This window comes from Oryctolagus cuniculus, chromosome 10 (genome assembly GCF_051225735.1).
Source record: "Oryctolagus cuniculus isolate XC-2025 breed Fujian yellow rabbit chromosome 10, ASM5122573v1, whole genome shotgun sequence".
Taxonomy (NCBI): Eukaryota; Metazoa; Chordata; class Mammalia; order Lagomorpha; family Leporidae; genus Oryctolagus; species Oryctolagus cuniculus.
Window position 1 is genome coordinate 93,754,540 of NC_142876.1, and position 20,579 is coordinate 93,775,118.

The 20,579-nt window shown below is 44.8% G+C and overlaps 1 protein-coding gene across 1 annotated transcript in view; it reads left to right on the forward strand.

Annotated features, from left to right (window-relative positions):
* The first annotated feature begins 1,647 nt into the window (after window positions 1–1,647).
* DNAH12 (dynein axonemal heavy chain 12) overlaps window positions 1,648–20,579 on the forward strand; it is a 209,048-nt gene continuing 190,116 nt past the window's right edge. The window contains exons 1-4 of the mRNA XM_051852268.3: window positions 1,648–2,067; window positions 2,759–2,954; window positions 14,849–14,930; window positions 15,095–15,121. Of these exons, the coding sequence (XP_051708228.3) occupies window positions 2,785–2,954; window positions 14,849–14,930; window positions 15,095–15,121 (279 nt within the window). The 5' untranslated portion in view covers window positions 1,648–2,067; window positions 2,759–2,784. The remainder of the gene's footprint in view (window positions 2,068–2,758; window positions 2,955–14,848; window positions 14,931–15,094; window positions 15,122–20,579) is intronic.

Here is a 20,579-nt window from a genome sequence, read left to right on the forward strand (position 1 = left end):
GTAAAGCTGCTGCCTGCAGTGCTGGCATCCCATATGGGTGCCAGTTTGAGTCCTGGCTGCTGCACTTCCGAACCAGCTCTCTGCTATGGCCTGGGAAAGCAGTGGAAAATGGCCCAAGTCCTTGGGCCCCTGCACCCGTGTGGGAGACCTAGAGGAAGCTCCCGGCTCCTGGCTTTGGTTCAGCGCAGCTCTGGCCATTGCAGACATCTAGGAAATGAACCAATGGATGGAAGACCTCTTTCTCTCTCCGTCTCTGCCTCTGCTGCTGCCTCTCTGTAATTCTGCCTTTCAAATAAACAAATCATTAAAAAATGATATACATTGGGATTGGCATTGTGGCATAGTGGGTAAACTTGTCCCCTATATAGGATGTTGGACTGTGTCCCATGTGGGCATTGGTTTGTGTCCTGGCTGCATCACTTTTCATCCAGCTCTCTGCTAATCGCCTGGGAAGGGCAGCTGAAGATGGCCCAAGTGCTTGGGCCCCTGACACCCCAGTGGGAGACCCAGATGAAGCTCCTGGCTCCTGGCTTGCAGCCATCTGCAGAGTGAACCGGTGACTGGAAGATCTCTCTTTCTTCCTCTCTCTTTCTTCCTCTCTCTCCATCTCTCTGTGTAACTCTGACTTTCAAATAAATTATAATTTTACAAAATAAGACATGTTAGCTTAGGGCTTAATAAGGGAAGTATACCATTGGCTTATGCTACTGTGGAGACTGGTTAAGCCAGACTAGTCTATAGGGCAAGCTGTAGGAAAAGGAGGATCCACCCAGTGTAACTTCCCTAGACTGGCAATTGGAAAATCCTTTCTGCAACATTAGATTTGTGCTTGACTGACTAACTGGGAAAGGCTGTGTTTATCATGAGACAGACTGCTGCCTTCCCTTTAGCCTAGTAGTTTTTAGCCAAACTGTTCTTCAAAACCCCATCACATACTTGCTCAAGTATTTTGTCTTCTGCACAAGTAGTTTGCTTTTACAAACTACCAAGAAGTTTTACTTATTTATTCACTCACTCAATGACATGTTTAGAGCACCTACTGTGTACCTGATATTAGAAATGACCCCCTAAAATCTATGCATCTTTCACACTAAATAAAAGCCTAAAATGTACCATGCTGCCTCATTTATTTATGCCGGTATTTAGAATTCTTCTCTAAATATTAGGCAAGAACTCTCTTGGGCTTATTAATATTGGGATTTATTAATAAGGATATAGTGATATCGTATGGCTCCCCAAATTCCGGTAACATATGTGGCACACCAGATGGCACTTGTGGGGAACTCTAAGGGGCTGCATTTTCGTATATATTTTAGGGGGTCATTTCCAAAATCATGGCAGGCACAATAGTGTCTCATTGTAACAAAAAAAGTTCCTTACATGGTAACTGGTACGTAAAAGGTGCTCAAATCTTTGTTGAACAAATTTGCCACCAAAACATTTCCAGGATTTGTTGTGTTTTTGGTTTTGTTTTTGAGACACATAGTGTTTGAGGAGGCTATTACCATTTAGAAAGAGTGGGCTTCAAACTGCAAAATTTCACAATTCTCTTTCCAAGCAGCCTGGCGGTTTGCACACCTGTTTGGTTTTGCCAAGGATTTCCTGAAAGTGCCGAGTAAGTAGAAAATGCAGAAAGATAAACTGCTGAATGCAGGAAGCCTCTATAGGGACTGGAAGATTTTATCCCCCTCTGAGAATGAGTGTTTACAATAAATCTTCTTCCAACCGACCCAAGTCTTGCTGTTTTTCACAGTATTAAGAGTCTGATTTCCGGGCCCCTTCCAAGAGAAGGCAATTAAAAAAAAAAATCCTCCCCTCCCCTCTGTTGGTGACGGGGAATCCACATCTATGGCAGCTGGGCAGTTCCTTCCCAGTCCGGCCGGCCGGTTGCGGCCGCGGTGGTTTCCACGGCGACGACTCTGTTTCTAAACGGTAGGCGACCGCCGCTGACCTTACTCTCTGCCAGGAGCTGGTGGCGTTCTCGAGGTTTCATACTTGGGCACCTCCTTCTTTCCACTAGAGAAGCTTTGAACATCTCCCTCTTGTCTGTGGAAAACGATCAGACAGGTAGGTACCTCCCCCGCTCCCCGGCAGGTGGTCGCTACTGTCCCTGCTCGCTCAGGTGATCTCTGGCCAACAGCTCGAAAACCAAGGCTTACCTGCCCAAGGCAGGAGTCTGCAGCTCTTGCAAGTAGGCGTTTGCTTTCAGTGCTCTTGCTAGTGTAGCTAAGTTGTTGAGGTTTTATTTTACAAGATATTTTAGATTCGCTGTGCATTAGGTATGCCTGTTTTTGCTTGGGCATAGCATTACAATCTGGAGGAAGTAACAAGACTAAAGTATAACATCAATGCCTGCAAATATTGACGATGTTAGCTATCAGCTTTGTGGGAGGGGGCAGTTATTTCCTTAACCACTGGATTTTTGCTGAGGTGTGGTTGTGGTTTGCATCTAGGGAAAACTTTGAAAGCAGGCCCAGTAAGGATTTGTAGAGAACACGTAGTTCAGTTAATTTCAAGTCTTGACTTCCTTTCTTCAGAGCAAGTGGGTGACAGAACTCTTAACAAGAATCCCTTTCCATTTATCTGCTATTGTCCAGTTAATTCTACACTTGGGAGATGAAGAGTCTTGAGTTTCATATTTGGTGTTGGTGTGTATAGAAGCTCGTGTGTCTAAGATGTATATGACATGTATATATAAGCATATGTATATTAACGCTTGCATTCACACTAGTGGCTATTTGAACTTGTTCTCCTTTAGAGTGTCTTCATCTTTAAGTGACCAAGATGTCAGATCCAGACAGAGCTGCCATCGAAGAAGAAAAGAAGGCTCTGAAGTTGAAGTTACCCCCCATCGTCCACCCCCCAAAAGACATAGGCGTCCTCACACCAAGTCAGAGTGAACTGATCAGCTACAGAAGAGCCAGGGAGCAGCAGAGGACGATCAACCAGTTAGTGTGAGTGGCTGTTGCACTCGGGTGCAGTAGTGGTGTCTACGTTCATACCAGGGTTGAACTATGTAGCTCGTCCATGGGCAAAATACTGTCTCCAAGTTCATTGGAAAAGCCATCAGAAAAGTGTTAAAGATAGTAAAGATTATACAGTGCTTTCTCTTCCAGGAGTTGTTCTCTCTTTAACTGTCAGCCCGCAACAACCCTGTGAGGCACTGGGTATTCTCTGTGCCTCAGTTTTCTCATCTAGAAAAAGAGAAGTAAGTTAGCCAAGGTCACAGTGCTGGGGATTGGAGCTGGACAGCCCGATTCCAGAGTTCTCGTGCTTGACTGACTCAGCAACAGGTGATAACCATGTATCCCTGAAAGTAAAAGCAATTTTTTTTCCACACAAGAGAAAACATAGTCCAATATCCTGTTCTTCCCCACTCCACCGTTTAGTGGAAATTGAAACTAATTTAGGCACTAACTAGCGAAGGCTGTGATAAGGCTGGTTCAGTTCCAGTTACTATTTCGTGAAATCCCATAGGCACCTGATTGTGCTGAGCTCTGAGGAGAAATACGAAGAAGAGCACCTGGATCTCATTTACAACATATTAACCCAACACTGAACTGTAAAATGGGAAACATCTCTGAGGGATCCTGCTTCTTGTTCCACGTTCTCATAAAGATTTATGCAACTAAGTATTACTGTTACTGATGGTTGTTAATAATTTATATTTTTGCTAATTTTACTTTTAATTAAATCTGTTAATCATATGAATTGTTTAATATTTTTATTAGACCATCCATCCTTAATCACTAATATCCATTCATGTACTTTAGAGATCCTGATTTTTTTTTAAAGATTTATTATTTATTTGAAAGTCAGAATTACAGGGAGAGGGAGAAACTCTTGTCAACTGGTTGAGTTAGGTTGAGGTAGGCCAGGCTGAAGGCAGGAGCCTGGAACCCTATCCAAGTTTCCCACATGGATGGTGGGGGCCCAAGTACTTGGTATATTTTCTGTTGCTTTTTCAGGCGTATTAGCTGAGAGTTGGATTGAAGTGAAGCAGCAGGGACTAAACCAGCTGTCACTTAGATAGGATGCTGGTGTTAACAAGCAGGGACTTAACCCACTGTGTTACAATGCCAGTCCGAGCCGGAGATAATTTGCCCATTGCATTCCTATGACTCAGATGAATGTTTCAGTTCATTTAGAGAGTAAATAAGAGCCCTCTAGGAGTGACTCAAACACTTGTAACTATTTCACATAGTCATGTTTAACTACTTGCAACTCCGTGAATTCTGTAGTTTCTTCTCCAGCACTGCCTCAATTAAACTAGTTTTGAAGCTTTGTAGACCAACTTTTCTAGAAAGCCTTCTCTGAATCGCTTTATGCAACCTTAACCCTTTCTACATATTTCTCCTATGTCAGTTTATTTAGCAAATGCTAAATACATACACAACAGAAAAGACGAAGAGATTTGTGTGCTCGTGGGAGGAGACAAATAGCAAAGACAGGGTGTATGTTAACCTTTTAGATGGTTATAGGTGCTATGAAGAACCAAGATATTGGGATGGAGACAGGCAAGGGATGGTGTTCCCAGGAACCCCACAGGAAGGGCCTGGGGTGATGGTCTTTAAGTAGAGAATGGGAAGAATTCTCTTTGAAATAAACGTGAGAAAAGCAACCTAGTGAAGAGGGTATAAATATGAATGCCCTGAAATATGAATGCTTTTAGCGTGTCAAAGGCCAGTATCCCTAGGGTGACATGAACCTGGGGGTGAAGCTGGAGAGGAAGGTGGTGCCAGATTGTGTAGGGCTTTCTAGAATGTGGTAAGAGATGCAGATGTTGAAGTGCACTGGATGCTATTGATGAGTTTTAAGGAGAGACATGAAATCGTATTTACATTTAAAAATATCACCTTGACTACTGAGAAGAGATTCATGTGAAAGGAGAAGGGCAAAGAGTAGAAGGAAAGGTTGGGTGGATAAGACTGGAGACAGTCGAGGAGGAGAGAAATACATAACACAAGGGATGTCTTTTGGCGGCACAATTAAGAGGATTTGATATTGGACTGGCTTTGGTAGCTAGGTAGATGGTAGTGTCATTCATAGAGAATTGAAGCCCATGACATAAGGATCAACAGCAATAATTATCTTTTGGGGTTGAAGTGCCTATATAGTTAGAGAAATCTGAGGTGGGAAGACTCCATTTGTTCAAACAGGCACCAGAGACAATGGAGGATCCAAGCTGTTTATTAAGCCAGTGGGCTGAACTGGAATCATTTCCCAAGAACTGAGCAACAATCCCAAGTTTCTTAAGTATTTATAGGTTCATCAGCATGATACCTTAGCTGTTACAGCATTGGTGGGCTTAAATTGCAGCCTACGTGAATTAGGACCACACTTCCAATGGTTGGTGGGCCTGGTATGTTTGTAGAAAAGATAGCAGGGGGGCCGGCACCATGGCGCAGTAGGTTAATCCTCTGCCTGCGGCGCCGGCATCCCATATGGGCACCGGTTCTAGTCCCGGCTGCTCCTCTTCTAATCCAGCTCTCTGGTGTGACCTGGGAAGGCAGCGGAAGATGGCCCAAGACCTTGGGCCCGTGCACCCACGTGGGAGACCTGGAAGAAGCTCCTGGCACCTGGCTTTGGATAGGTGCAGTTCCAGCTGTTGCAGCCACTTGGGGAGTGAACCAATGGAAGGAAGACCTTTCTGTCTGTCTCTCACTGTAAATAAAGAAAATAAAATAAATAAAATCTTACCTCTCAAATAAATAAATAGAATCTTTAAAAAAAAGATATCAGGGGCAGATTTATTAGGACAGATCTATGACTAGAGTTTATAGAAGCAGAACTTAGGACTTCTTCCCTCCGTAGACAAGGTAACAGTGGGCAGTTGCTTCACTAGTTAATTGTGAGCAGTCACTTTTCAAGGTCTGTGTTGGGAGGAGGGGTCTGCTTCTCTTTGTCTTTGGTTGAGTCTGTATTTACATAGTGTTTTAGGTAAGTATGTTAATAGACAGTTGGCCATATAAGAAAAGAAGTTGAAGCTAGAGATAGAAATGTGGGAATCAACAGCATTTAGGTGATTTTTAAAGCTATGAGGAATAGTTGAAATGGGAGACAGAGAAGTGAATAAATGAATTGAGAAGAGTGAAGAACTAGGGCCAAAGCTGTAGGAATTGTTACATTTAGATACTTAGATTGTGAAGAGAAGAGCCAGCCAGCAAACAGACTTTGTATGCTTGGGAGACATGAAGAAAAGCAGAAGCATGTCATAAGCAGAGAAAGCAGGTTGTTTAACACATGCATTGTTTATCTATCTAGTACTTGGCTTTGTCCTGCCACATATGGAGAGGGTGTCAGGCACTGTGAATGAACAAGTGAGTGGATGAATGAAGTTTCAAAGAAAGAATCTGACTTTGGCTTTATATAGATCTGTAAGTAGTTACACTTTATTCTGAAGCATAGTGCTGGTGGTTTTTTTTTTTTTTTTTTTTTTTTGACAGGCAGACTTAGAGAGAGAAAGATCTTCCTTTTCTGTTGGTTCACCCCCAAAATGGTCACTACGGCCGGCGCGCTGCGCCGATCCAAAGCCAGGAACCAGGTGCTTCTCCTGGTCTCCCAAGCGGGTACAGGGCCCAAGTACTTGGGTCATCCTCCACTGCACTCCCGGGCCACAGCAGAGAACTGGACTGGAAGAGGAGCAACCGGGACTAGAACTCAGGGTGCTGGCGCAGCAGAGGATTAGCCAAGTGAGCCGTGTCGCCAGCCCATAGCGCTGTATTTATACTGAGATGAGAATTGCCGTGCATTTCTTGGGGGCGGGGGGATGCATCCTCCTCCAACCACTATAGGTTTGATGTGGATGGGACAGAAGGAGTTCTGGAGGTGTGGTAATTGTGATATAAGGAATTGTGGGCAGAAGGGTCCCCTTGCAGGGACCAGTCCCTGGGAGCTCTTGGGTTGAATCAAATCATTCTATAGAATCAGGAACTTATTGATTTCCCCTCCCCTTCACTGAACATGGTGTCTCACACAGTCCTTGGAAACTATCCAATTTTTACTTTTTCATGGTTAATCTACAAAGTAAACAAGGGAGTGATAAAATTGAGGTGTTTTCCAGCTGTTTTTATTTATACCCAGTAGGAGAAAATGTACTCCAGAAATGGTTGTTTTATTAAAGGGTGGCATCCATATAAAAACAGCCTAAGGAAGTTAGGCCTATTTCTGTTGGGGTAATGACAGAGCACGTCTGCCGGTGACTGGTGCCAGTTAGCAGATTCCTTGAAAGAAGCCACTGCTGAGAGCTCGGCTGTCCAGGGAGGCATGACAGAGGAGGGTCTTAAATTTAACAAGGAGAAGGCGGAGGGTATTCCAGGCATCTCTTCTACTCCTTGTGAAAAAGCCTTAGAGTTTTAGTTGAGTGCACAGGGAAATAGGACGGCTTGCAAGTCCTTCAGTCTGAGGCTGCCTTAGTACATGTAGGCTGTCTAGAATGCGGGAGAGAACATTACTCTGTGCGCTGGTGTTCTGAGTCACAGGTTAAGCAGGGCACTGCTAAACCAGAGCAGCTAAGAGGAAAAATGAGGAACTTTGAAACAACATCATTTATAGGAAATCTCTGTGCCTCACTGGTGAGGGTATAGGCTTGTGGCATCAGTCTCTGCAGCTCTGTGAATTTGACTAATTGTGTAACTTTACATATCACTTAGGAAGATTTTTTTTTTAAAGTTAATAGGAAGAGGTGACTTGAGTCATCACCTGTTGCTTCCCAAAGTGTATACAGTGACAGGAAACTGGAATTGGGAGCAGAGCCAGGACTTGAATAGAGCAGGCTTTCTGGGAGGGGATGCTGGCATCCCAACTGGTGGCTTAATCATGAGGCCAAATACCACCCCACATAAAAATATCTTAAACTAATGTCCAGAAAGTAATCTCACTGTAAGTGGTAAATCTTGCTATTGGAATGAAGGAATGGGATAGAGAAGTTAAAAGGATGCAACTCCATATAAGTAACTTTTTCCTGGAGTGGACATTTGGCAAAGTGGTTAAATCCATTGCTTGAGATGCCCACATTCTGTATCAGAGTGCTTGCCTTGCTTCCTGGAACCCCCACTTCTGATCCTGCTTCTTGGTAATATGCACCCTGGGAGGTAACAGATGATGGCTAGTGTACTTGGGTCCCTGCTGCACACATGAGAGAACTGAATTGAGTTCTAGTCTCCTGACTTGAGCCTATCCCAGCCTTGCCTATTGGGAGTATTTGGGGAGTAAGCCAGCAGATGGCAAATCTCAATCTCACCTTCTCTCTTTTTTCTCCCTCTGTCTTTGAAGAAAATTGTAGCTGATTTAAAAACTTTTTTTTTATTTAGTAAATATAAATTTCCAAAGTACAGTTTATGGATTACAATGGCTTCCCCCCCCCTCATAATTTCCCTCCCACTTGCACCCCTCCCCTTTCCCATTCCCTCTCCCCTTCCATTCATATCAAGATTCATTTTCAATTATCTTTATATTCAGAAGATCAATTTAGTATATATTAAGTAAAGATTTCATCAGTTTGCACCCACACAGAAACACAAAGTGTAAAATACTGTTTCAGTACTAGTTATAGCATTACTTCACATTGGACAACACATTAAGGACAGATCCCACATGAGAAGTAAGTACACAGGGACTCCTGTTGTTGACTTAACAATTTGACACTCTTGTTTATGGCATCAGTAATCTCCCTAGGCTCTAGTCATGAGTTGCCAAGGCTATGGAAGCCTTTTGAGTTCGCCAACTTTGATCTTATTCTGACAGGGTCATAGTCAAAGTGGAAGTTCTCTCCTCCCTTCAGAGAAAGGTACCTCCTTCTTTGATGGCCCCGTTCTTTCCACTGGGTTCTCACTCACAGAGATCTTCCATTTAGGTCTTCTTCTTCTTTTTTTTTCCAGAGTGTCTTGGCTTTCCATGCCTAAAATACTCTCATGGGCTCTTCAGCCAGATCCAAATGCCTTAAGGGCTGATTCTGAGGGCAGAGTGCTGTTTAGGACATCCACCATTCTATGAGTCTGCTGTGTATCCCGCTTCCCATGATGGATCGTTCTCTCCTTTTTTGATTCTATCAGTATTAGCAGACACTAGTCTTGTTTGTGTGATCCCTTTGACTCTTAGACCTATCAGTGTGATCAATTGTGAACTGATCACTTGGACTAGTGAGATGGCATCAGTACATGCCACCTTGATGGGATTGAATTGGAATCCCCTGGCACGTTTCTAACTCCACCATTTGGGGCAAGTCCGATTGAGCATGTCCCAAATTGTACATCTCCTCCCTCTCTTATTCCCACTCTTATATTTAACAGGGATCACTTTTCAGTTAAAATTTAAACACCTAAGAATAATTGTGTGTTAATTACAGAGTTCAACCAATAGTACTAGAACAAAACAATAAAAATACTAAAATGGATAAAGTATTACATTGTACATCAACAGTCAGGACAAGAGCTGATCAAGTCACTGTTTCTCATAGTGTCCATTTCACTTCAACAGGTTTCCCCTTTTTTTGTTGTTCTTAAGAATGAGCTGAATCAGGTTGTCTGAGAAAGCTGTGAATGGTGTCCTTTGCCCAAATGCTGGGGTACATGGATGCACCTCATGATGGGAGGATCCATGTATGAGAGGTAGTACTGAACTGGACATGGGAGGTCCTTTTCAGACCCACTGTTGTGATCATTGATTTCATCTGCATCTTTTGGGCACCTTGATAGGCACTGAAGTTGGCCATTCTGATCTCATGGCTCCTGTGGCCACCCTTGCTTCAAGTTCCTTTGTTACTCCTCCGATTTCTCTCATTTGGCTGTTGTGTTCCTTTGATTGTGGCTTTTTCTCATTCCTGAAATCCTTGGCATCCTCCAGTCTTCTGAGGTTGTAAGCTTTCCTCTGTGGTCACCTCTTATACTGTATCTGTTAGGTGGCAAGGGAGACAGTAGACTATCTGTGTGACAGGGGCTGAAGAAAATGGGAGTTTTTTCTTGGTTGAATAAGGGAAGAAAGGTTATAGACCTACATTTACACATCTAAAGTCTTGCCCTGTTTTGATAATTATGTTGGGTGGGACCCAGCCCTCTGGATTGGAGAGGGGAGCAGCTTAGGGGAATAGGCCTACCCTGCAACAAGGGGGCTATTGGGTCCAGGAACACTGCGCTGATGAAGTTGTGGGAAGAATTTCACCAATTTCAGGCCCAGGAAGCCCTGCATTACAATATCCAAGATGATGGAGATGGGAGGAAAAATGGGGGCCCAGACCCCAATCTTGAAAACTAGTCTGAATGTGGACTAGGTTCTCAGTTCTTCCCTTAGAATCCTGCCTTGCCTGTCAGGAATGTTGTTTTCATTAATTTTGGCTAGCATGCTTACTGCTACTTGATGTCTCAAGTCTGAATTCTTTTCTTGGGAGAAGACAAGAACCTCTGATGGGCTCTCTCCTGTAATACATCTAGCCTTGGTAAACTGCTAGATTGGCCTTCATAAAAATGTTTCCACAGGGGTTCAATAGGCTAATCCTCTGCCTGTGGCGCCGGCACACCGGGTTCTAGTCACAGTTGGGGCACTGGATTCTGCTCCTCTTCCAGTCCAGCTCTCTGCTGTGGCCAGGGAGTGCAGTGGAGGATGGCCCAAGTCCTTGGGCCCTGCACCCGCATGGAGACCAGGAAAAGCACCTGGCTCCTGGCTTCGGATCAGCGCAGTGCACAGGCCGCAGCGTGCTGGCCGCAACGGCCATTGTGGGGTGAACCAACAGAAAAAGGAAGTGTGGGGAGCAACTCGGACTAGACTAAGTTACTGGAATTAAGACTTATTCTATGCATCTGCTCTCCCACAATATGGCGCTGAGAAGGGAGAAACAGCTTCTACACAGCTGCCTCCAGTTCAACCAATAAACAGCAGGACCTGCTCCTGATTGGAGGAGGGCAGCGTACTCGGCGTGTGGGTAGCAGAGCTGGGATTGGTGGAAGAGGACTATAAAGGAGGAGAGAGACAACATGCACCGGGAACATCTATCTGAAGGAACACCTGTGCAGCCCCTGAGAGAGCCGGCTGGTGGTGTGCCGCTCCCCCGCGGAAGTGGGGAAAGTGGCTAGGGGGAACCGCCCTTCCACGGAGGTGGAAGGGTCGGTAGCCAACCCGGGAAGAACCAGCAGCAAACCCGGGGAGGGCCGAGCAGACAAAAGAACAGCGCAGGGTCCTGTGTCGTTCCTCCACGAAGACGGGGAGCGACATAATGGTGCCGTGACTCGGATAGGAAACCTAGGAGGGATAGGAAACCTAGGAGGGAAGAAGTGGGAAGAAGTGGGAAAATACCGGAGAGAGAGAGACTAGCAAAGAGCCTAGGGAAAAGCCGGACGGAAAAGGTGCCGGAAGAAGCTATCAAAAGCCTAGGCATAGACTCAGATACGGACTACGGGGGGAAGCTGGGAGAAATCTCTAAGGTCGAAAGCGAAAGTGAAAGCTAGAACAAACAGACTCGGATACGGACTGTGGGGAGAAGCCAGGAGAAATGAGGGAGGAATATTGTTGGAAGAAAACTTAGGGAAACATACCGGGTAGAGAAAAATGTTAGGGAAATTGAAGCTGCGGGGGCAGGCCGAGGCGGAAACGTAAGCCAGGTTGGAATTCTTTAAGTCAGCCCGGGGAGCAAAAGGCGAAAAGTTAAACCAGAGGCGGAAACATGGGCCAGGTTGGAATCCATCAGATTAGCCCGGGGAGCAAAAGACGGGAAGCCAAACCATAAGGCGGAGACGCGTAAGCTAGGTTGAATTCACCAGGTTAGCCCGGGGAACTTAGATTGAATACCGGTGGCGGAAATGTAAGCTACGCTGTGTGACTCGCGGAAGCCGCCGCGTGCAGAGAGAGCGCGCGGGGCGTGAATAGATAGGGAACGTGGGGCTAGCGCGAGGCCGTGGTGCGGGCGTGAAGGGGCGCGGAGACCGCGGAGTGCGCGCGCGAAGCCGGGAAGCCGCGCAGATGAGAGAAGCACGGGCTGAAGCGGCTCAGAGCCGGGAAGCTGCCAAGAAGCAGCCTTGGGGCGGGCGCCGGGAAGCCGCAGGGATAAGAGAAACAGAAGTTTAGAAGTAAAATGAGAGAAATAGGAATGCTGGTAGATAGAAGTAAAATAGGAGAAATAGGAATGACTGGAGATAGAGAAATAGAGAAAAATAAGGCCTCCCCACAACACAGCAATGAGAGAGCTTGGATTCGGTCTGCCTGATTAGTAAGGCGATAAGCACCAGTAGGCAGCTCGACCAGAGTATGAGCTGCAGGTCACCGAAGATAGGCACGAATCAACACCAATAAGTCTCCCCACAAGATGGCAATGAGAAGGCTTGGATTCGGTTTGCCTGATTGGTAGGGCTTGTAAGCACCTGCAGGCAGTTCTAGCAGAGCAGAGCATGTGCTGCAGGGCACCGAACACAGGCACGCATCAGCGCCTAAAAACCTCCTCACAACATGGCAAAGAGAGGACCCGGATTCGGTTTGCCTGATTGATAGTGCTTGTAAGCACCTGTGGGCAACTCTAGCAAGCAGAGCAGAGTGTGTGCCGCGGGGCACCGAAGACAGGCGCGTATCAACACCAAAAAAATAAAAAGAAAGGGGGATCTGTGGGGAGCAACTCGGACTAGACTAAGTTACTGGAATTAAGACTTATTCTATGCATCTGCTCTCCCACAATATGGCGCTGAGAAGGGAGAAACAGCTTCTACACAGCTGCCTCCAGTTCAACCAATAAACAGCAGGACCTGCTCCTGATTGGAGGAGGGCAGCGTACTCGGCGTGTGGGTAGCAGAGTTGGGATTGGTGGAAGAGGACTATAAAGGAGAAGAGAGACAACATGCACCGGGAACATCTATCTGAAGGAACACCTGTGCAGCCCCCGAGAGAGCCGGCTGGTGGTGTGCCGCTCCCCCGCGGAAGTGGGGAAAGTGGCTAGGGGGAACCGCCCTTCCACGGAGGTGGAAGGGATGGTAGCCAACCCGGGAAGAACCAGCAGCAAACCCGGGGAGGGCCGAGCAGACAAAAGAACAGCGCAGGGTCCTGTGTCGTTCCTCCACGAAGACGGGGAGCGACAGGAAGACCTTCCTCTCTGTCTCTCTCTCTCACTGTCTACTCTGCCTGTCAAAAAAAAAAAAAAATGTTTCCACAGGGCTGGCGTTGTCAACAGATTAAACTGCTGCTTTACATACTTGGATCCCGTATCAGAGTGTGGGTTCGAAGGGCTGCTCCTAGGAAGCCAATGGAGGCTGGCCCAAGCCACCCATGTGGGAGATGAGGATGGAATTCCTGGCTCGTGACTTGGGCCTGATCCAGCCATGGCTGTTGCAGCCCTGAATGGAAGACCTCTCCCCCCACCTCCTTTTTTTTTTTTCCTTCTCTCTGTTTATCTCTTTGTTGCTCTGCCTTTCAAATAAATACATAAATAATAAGTAAATTCTTTTAAAAAAGCTTCCATGCTCAGAAACTCTAATGACTCCCTATTGTTTATTAAATAAATAGCTTGCTACTTGAGGCTCTTAACTGGATATTCCAGCTGAATTCTCCAACCCTGTCTCTACCTGGTCTCATAATCTTGGAGCAGATGGGACAACTCCCTGCTCCCTCCTTGTCCCTTTGATCTTTCCTGTGTCTAACAGTCTTTGTTTTGTTTTGTTTTCCCTCCATTTCCTGAGAAAACCACATCTCTACCGAAAATCTCTTTCATGTAAAGCTCATAGCAAAGCTGAGCTTGTGTGGCCTGCACAGACACTTCTAGGTGGAGATGGACTTACATCTTCTCTTAAACTCCAGAGTGTGCCTGTGAGCTTTGGAATAGCTCGGGGTTCTGGCCTTTCGTACCCCAGAAAGGGTTGACAAAGGAGACAGAGACCGACCTCAACAGACACGTTGCTTTATTGAAGCAAAGAGGTGGGGGCAGTCTGTTCTAGAGAAGAGACTGCACAACAAAGCACACTTCGGGCTGGCGTTTTTATCTGGTTAAGGAAGGAGTTTGCAGCTGTTGGGGGCAGGGAAAAGACTTTGCTGCTGGAGGGAAGTGGGGAGTAGGGTACTCTTTGAAGCCTCTGGGAACTTTAATCTCTTAGACAAGTTGCACTGTGCAGCTCCTCAGTTTGACCAGTTGTTTTGTAAGGAATGGAGGGGAGGTTGCCTGGTTCTGCACCAAGGGTCTCGATCTGAAGGGAGGAAATGGGGGGGGGGGGTTGGGGAAGGGGCAAGAAGCCCTTGAGTGCCCACATCATACTCTGTTCTTTTCACTTGATTGGTTTATAAATTCCTTGAGATTTGTTGCTGCTTTATTTTTAGCAATATTTCATGTAGTAACTTGGATAATGTAGACATTTCATATTTGTTAACAGCTGGATTATGATAGCAGAGAGGAAATGAGATTTTATGGATAATGAAAGCTTTTTATTGAGTCCCTTCTATGTGCCAGGTACTGTTGGAGGCATTGGGGATAAAGGTAATAAAAGACAGTCTACAGCATGTATTATATCAAATGCTAAGTGCTGTGAAGCAAGATAAGTGAGCATAAAGGGATGGGTTGTGAAGGAGATGCTACCTAATATAGGGGCTAAGGGAAGGCTGCCCTGATGGGGTGACACTCAAGTAGAGATGATACCCGCAAGTACAGAAGTTTTAATGGAAAAAATTGACTTATTTGTAGTCTTATCCTTTGGAATTACACATAAATAATTTCAAAATTAAAATCTCATTGATGGTGTGTCTACTGGGACTTGTTTTTCATAAAATTCAGTAAGATGAAGTCTTGACCATCTCTTTTAGGTGGAAAATATTCAAACTGTAATATTTTAATAATTTATGCTAAGATGATCTTAACAGGGTCACCCATTTTTCTCATTATAAATTTCAGAATTGATAGAGCCAAAAAACATTTAGATGGAACATTGGCTAAGAGGACACCTGTGTTACCAGAGATAGATTATCCGATGACTGTAAGTAACACTCTCTGTAGTTTATCCTTATGCTATTTCTTAAGTCAATGTCAGTGTAACTAATATTTAATAAACATTAATATTTACTTTAGAATTGTTTGAAGTTTCTGAAGAAATCACTTTCAACTTCTTTGATTTAATAATGTCTTGTTTGTGTTTGACAGATGACCAGTGAGCTGAAAAAAAAAGCAGTGAGTTCACTTTTTATATTTCTTGTTTTGAAAGTGTACGAAGAAATTATTATAAAGTAGTTCCTTCTAGGACCGTTTGCTAAGCTTCGTCCTACAAATGAAATTTAGAAGCTGAGATTGTTATTCCCTTTGCTCGAGAGGACAAACATGACATAGACAATAATATGGGTTTTAGGAGTTACATTTTTATTGTAATTCATTATTTGAGGATTAGTTGTATAAATATTTTAGGTATTGTTCCTGACAATTGAAAAGAAAATAATCAGAGTGATAGTTATAAAGGAAATGCTTTCCTTTTTCTAATAGGGCAATAATTGATATCCTAATGTTAGGTTGATGGTTTCTATCAAGTAAGCAAATAAGCTTTGAGAACCTATTATGTGCCTGTCATATGGTCAGTGCTAGAGATTAAAAAAAAATCCCTGCATGGGTGACAACATGGGATAATGCGATGCATGGACAGAGACAACATGTAAAATTTCCTTATCGGAAAGGCTGTGGAAACCGATGGAGCTGGTTACACAACGGAGCAAATACTATGACATGACCAGAGGGCCATGTAAGCTTCCCAAGTCCCTCAAGGGCCCCTTCATGGATTAGGGCTGAGGTTAATAAGTCTCTGCTGAGGACATTTAGAAGAACCTTTTTTTAACTGTTGCAGCTTTTGGTGTGTGTGTGTGTGTGTGTGTGTATGTGAACCCCCATCTCCTATATTATTCCTAAGTGCCTGAAATGGCCAGCGCTGGCCAGGCTGCAGCCAGAAAATGGAGAATCTAAGCCAGATAACCCACATGGCAGCAGGAGCCCATTTAATTGAACCCTTACTACTTCCCCTGCTCAGGGACTGCTTTAGCAGGAAGGTGGAATTAGGAGCCAGGTATGGAATCCAGGTGCTCAGATATGGATAACCTTAACTGCTAGGCTAAACTCTTCTATTTTTCTTTGCTTTTAAAAAATTTTTTTATTTAGTTTATTTGAGAGGTAGAGTTACAGACAGTGAGAGGAAGAGACAGAGAGAAAGGTCTTCCTTCTGTTGGTTCACTCCCCAAATGGCCGCAACGGCCAGAGCTGTGCCAGTCCGAAGCCAGGAGCTTCTTCCTGGTCTCCCATATGGGTGCAGGGGCCAAGGACTTGGGCCATCCTCCACTGCCTTCCCAGGCCATAGCAGAGAGCTGGACTGGAAGTGGAGCAGCTGGGACTAGAACTGGCACCCATATGGGATGCCGGCGCCGCAGGCGGAAGATTAACCTACTGTGCCATGGCACTGGTGCCTCTATTTTTATTTCCTAAAAGTCCTTCCTCCTCCTGTCTTTCATGTTTCCTTGAAGCTTTGAACGTGCATCTCCCTCCTTACTGGGTATAAGAACTGGTAAAAAACCACCCCAAGATAGTAATACGATTTTCCTGTTAATGTAAAGAGAACAATTCAAAGAATATAGTGATGCTTTGCTCCCTTCCTCCCTCCCTCTTCCTTCCTTTCTTTTGTTAAAGTTAGTAATAAATGTTTGCATAACTGCATGAATTATAAGATATACTTGTATACATGAGGGAATCATCAAAACATCCATGAATTATGAAAAAATATGCATAGATTTTAGTTTTTTTGCTCTGGGCAGTCTGGCTTCTAGTAACCTCAACACTGACGTCAACAATGCCCATTGCCAAATCTACAGGATGTTTTTTCAGTACTTCTCTTAGGGGACCTGCAACTGAATTTTTATAAATGTTTTACTTTGGGTGCCGGGTTCTAGTCCCGGTTGCTCCTCTTCCAGTCCAGCTCTCTGCTGTGGCCTGGGAAGGTAGTCGAGGATGGCCCAAGTGCTTGGGCTCCTGCACCCACATGGGAGACTGGGAGGGGGTACCTGGCTCCTGGCTTCAGATCGGCACAGCGCTGGCCGTTGCGGCCATTTGTAGAGTGGACCAATGGAAGGAAGACCTTTGTCTCTGTCTCTCTCTCACTCTCACACTGTCTATAACTCTACCTGGAAAAAAAAAAAAAGTTTTACTTTGAAATAATTAGACAAACGAGTTAGAACACAATAGGTGATTCAGAAGTAGACTCACAAGTACAACCAGCTTATTTTTGGCAAAAATTGTTCAACACAGGAAGGATAGTCTTTTGAGTGAGTGCAGTGGAACAGTTAGACATCTATAAAACCAAAATGAAAACCTTTGTACAGAAATTAAGTAAAAATTCATGATGGTTTTAAATTTGAGACATAACTATTTTTAAAAACTTTCAGGGAAGAGAGTATAGGAGAAATTTAAAATGATACAATTGTTGGGAAAAAACCTTGCGCAAGTTGCAGAGGCACAGAGTTGGAGATAGACGTCTTCATTCTGCTGATGTACTCTTCATATGCCTGTAGCAGCCAGGGCTGGGCCAGGCCAAAACTAGGAGCCTAGAGCCTATGTCCGTGGCTAGTGCTGTAGCATAGCCATTAAAGATGCTGCCTGTAGCGCCAGCATCCCATGAGGGCACCGTTTCAATTCCTGGCTGCTCTACTTCTGATCCAGCTACCTGCTTTGGCCTGGGAGAGCAGAAGTGGATGGTCCAAGTCCTTGGGCCCCTGTACCCATATGGGAAACCCAGAAGAGGCTCCAGGCTCCTGGCTTTGGATCAGCCCAACTCTGGCCATTGCAGCCATTTGGGGAGTGAACCAGTGGATTTAAGACCTCTCTGTGTTTAACTCTGACTTTCAAATAAATAAATCTTTTTAAAAAGAAACCTATTTCCTGGAGGCTGGCAATGTAGTGTAGTGGGTAAAGCCTCTTCCTGTGATGATGACATCCCATATTGGTGCTTGTTTGGGTCCCAGCTGCTCTACTTCCAATCCAGCTCCCTGCTCATGGCCTGGGAAAAGCAGTGGAAAATGGCCCAAGTACTTGGGCCCTTCTACCCCAGAGGGAGACCTGGAAGAAGCTTCTGGCTCCTATTTATGGCCTGGTCCAACCCTAGCTGTTGCAGCCATTTTAGGAATGAACTGGCAGCTGGCACCGTGGCTCACTAGGCTAATCCTCCGCCTTGCGGCACCGGCACCCCGGGTTCTAGTCCTGGTTGGGGTGCCAGATTCTGTCCCGGTTGCCCCTCTTCCAGGCCAGCTCTCTGCTGTGGCCAGGGAGTGCAGTGGAGGATGGCCCAAGTCCTTGGGCCCTATACCCCATGGGAGACCAGGAGAAGTACCTGGCTTCTGCCATCGGATTAGCGTGGTGCGCCGGCCGCGGCGGCCATTGGAGGGTAAACCAACGGACGGCAAAGGAAGACCTTTCTCTCTGTCTCTCTCACTGTCCACTCTGCCTGTTAAAAAAAAAAAAAGGAATGAACTGGCAGATCAAAGATCTCTGTAACTCTGACTTTCAAATAGATAAATACATGTCTAAAAATGATAAAACCTAATTCTTAATCTTGAGGGTTGTAGTTGCCTTTTTTTTTTTTGACAGGCAGAGTTAGACAGTGAGAGAGAGAGACAGAGAGAAAGGTCTTCCTTCTGTTGGTTCACTCCCCTAATGGCCGCTACAGCCGGCGCTGTGCCACTCCGAAGCCAGGAGTCAGGTGCTTCTCCTGGTCTCCCATGCGGGTGCAGGGCCCAAGCACTTGGGCCATCCTCCACTGCACTTCCTGGCCACAGCAGAGAGCTGGCCTGGAAGAGGGGCAACCGGGACAGAATCCGGCGCCCCAACTGGGACTAGAACCCGTTGTGCTGGCGCCGCAAGGCGGAGGATTGCCCTAGTGAGCCGCGGCGCCGGCCTTCTGTGTTTTCTAAATAGGACTTAGTAGCAAGGGAAGAACTTGATCATTCCCTCCATCATTTGTTCACTGATTGATATCAGTGTAGTGATGGATTTTTGTTGTAGCCCTTGAGTTACAATGCAGTGGTCTGGGCTTTGGTGTTCTACTTGTCCTAGGTTGGATCCAGTGACAGAGTGCTGCAAGTTAATTCTTAGCTCTTGTTGTATATAGTCCATCATTCTTTGAGTACTTTACTGCTCCCTGCGAAAGCTATTCCAAGCTCATCCTGTATAGTTTCTGTTCTGGCCCTGGGATCAGTTGTTTGTTCTATGATTTCTGGCTCCTTTTAGTGGAGAATGGTATTTAAAAAACCACGATACTAAAAGAAATCAAGTGGACACAAATTGGAAAGGAGGAAGTCAAACTATCCCTATTTGCAGTTGACGTGATCATATATACAGGGTATTCTAATGACTCCATTGAGAGACTACTAGAACTCACAAAAGAGTTTGGTAAAGTAGCAGGATATAAAATTAGTACACAAAAATCAATATCCTTTATATATAAAGACAATGCCATGGCAGAGAAAGAACTTCTAGGATCAATCCCATTCACAATAGCTACCAAAAAATTAAATATCTTGAAATAAACTTAATCAAGGATGTAAAAATCTCTGAAACTATAAAACATTGAAAAAATAGAAGAAGACACAAAAAGAATGGGAGCATTTTCCATGTTCATAGATTGGAAGAATCAATACCATCAAAATGTCTAATTCTACCAAAAGTAACATATATTTAATGTGATCCCAATCAAAATACTAAGGACATTCTCCTCAGATCCAGAAAAAAGTAGGCTAAAATTCATATGGAAACACTTATTCTGGGTACTGGAATTGTGGCACTGCAGGGTAAGGTGACACCTGTGATTCCAGTATCCCATGAGTACCAGTTCAAGTCCCAGCTGTTCCACTTTCAATCCAGTTCCCTGCTAATGTGCCCGGGAAAGCAACAGAAGATGGCCCAAGTGCTTGGGTCCCTGCCACCTACATGGGAGACCTGTATGGAGTTCCTGGTTCCTGGCTCTGGCCTGGGGTTGTGCCCATTGGGAGAGTTATCCAGCTTATGGGGGAATCTGTTTGTTTTCCTCTCTCTCTGTGATTAGCCTTTTTCAAATACTGCTGCATCAGTATGAAGTTCTGTTAATTATTGATGAGATTTCTTTCCAAAACCCATGCCAGTTTGCTATTAGCAACTTATGAATGTGCTTGCTCCCTCAGGGTCTCATCAACAGAAAATAGGGGTCCTGTATTTAAGTTTTTATCTGTCTGATAGGCAGCAAATAGTATCACATTGAGGTCTAAATTTGCTGTTTCTAACTATGAGAACGAACATCTTTTCACAGGGTTGAGCTATTTTAATATGATTTTTATTGTGAAATGTAAGTTCATATCTTCTGCCATGCTTCCATTGTGTTTTTGATTTTATTTTCCCCTGAATGTTTATAAATTATGGTTAAGTACGGGTAGCATAAAATGTACTATCTTAATTGTTTTTGAGGGCACAGTTCAGTAATGTTAAGTATTTCACGTTGTTGTACAACCAGTTACTAGAACATTGCACCTTGCAAAACTGAAATTCTATACTTATTAAGTAACAACTCACTGTTTGCCCCTCTCTCCAGTCCTTAGCAATTCCCATTCTGTTTACTGTTTCTATGAATTAAGTG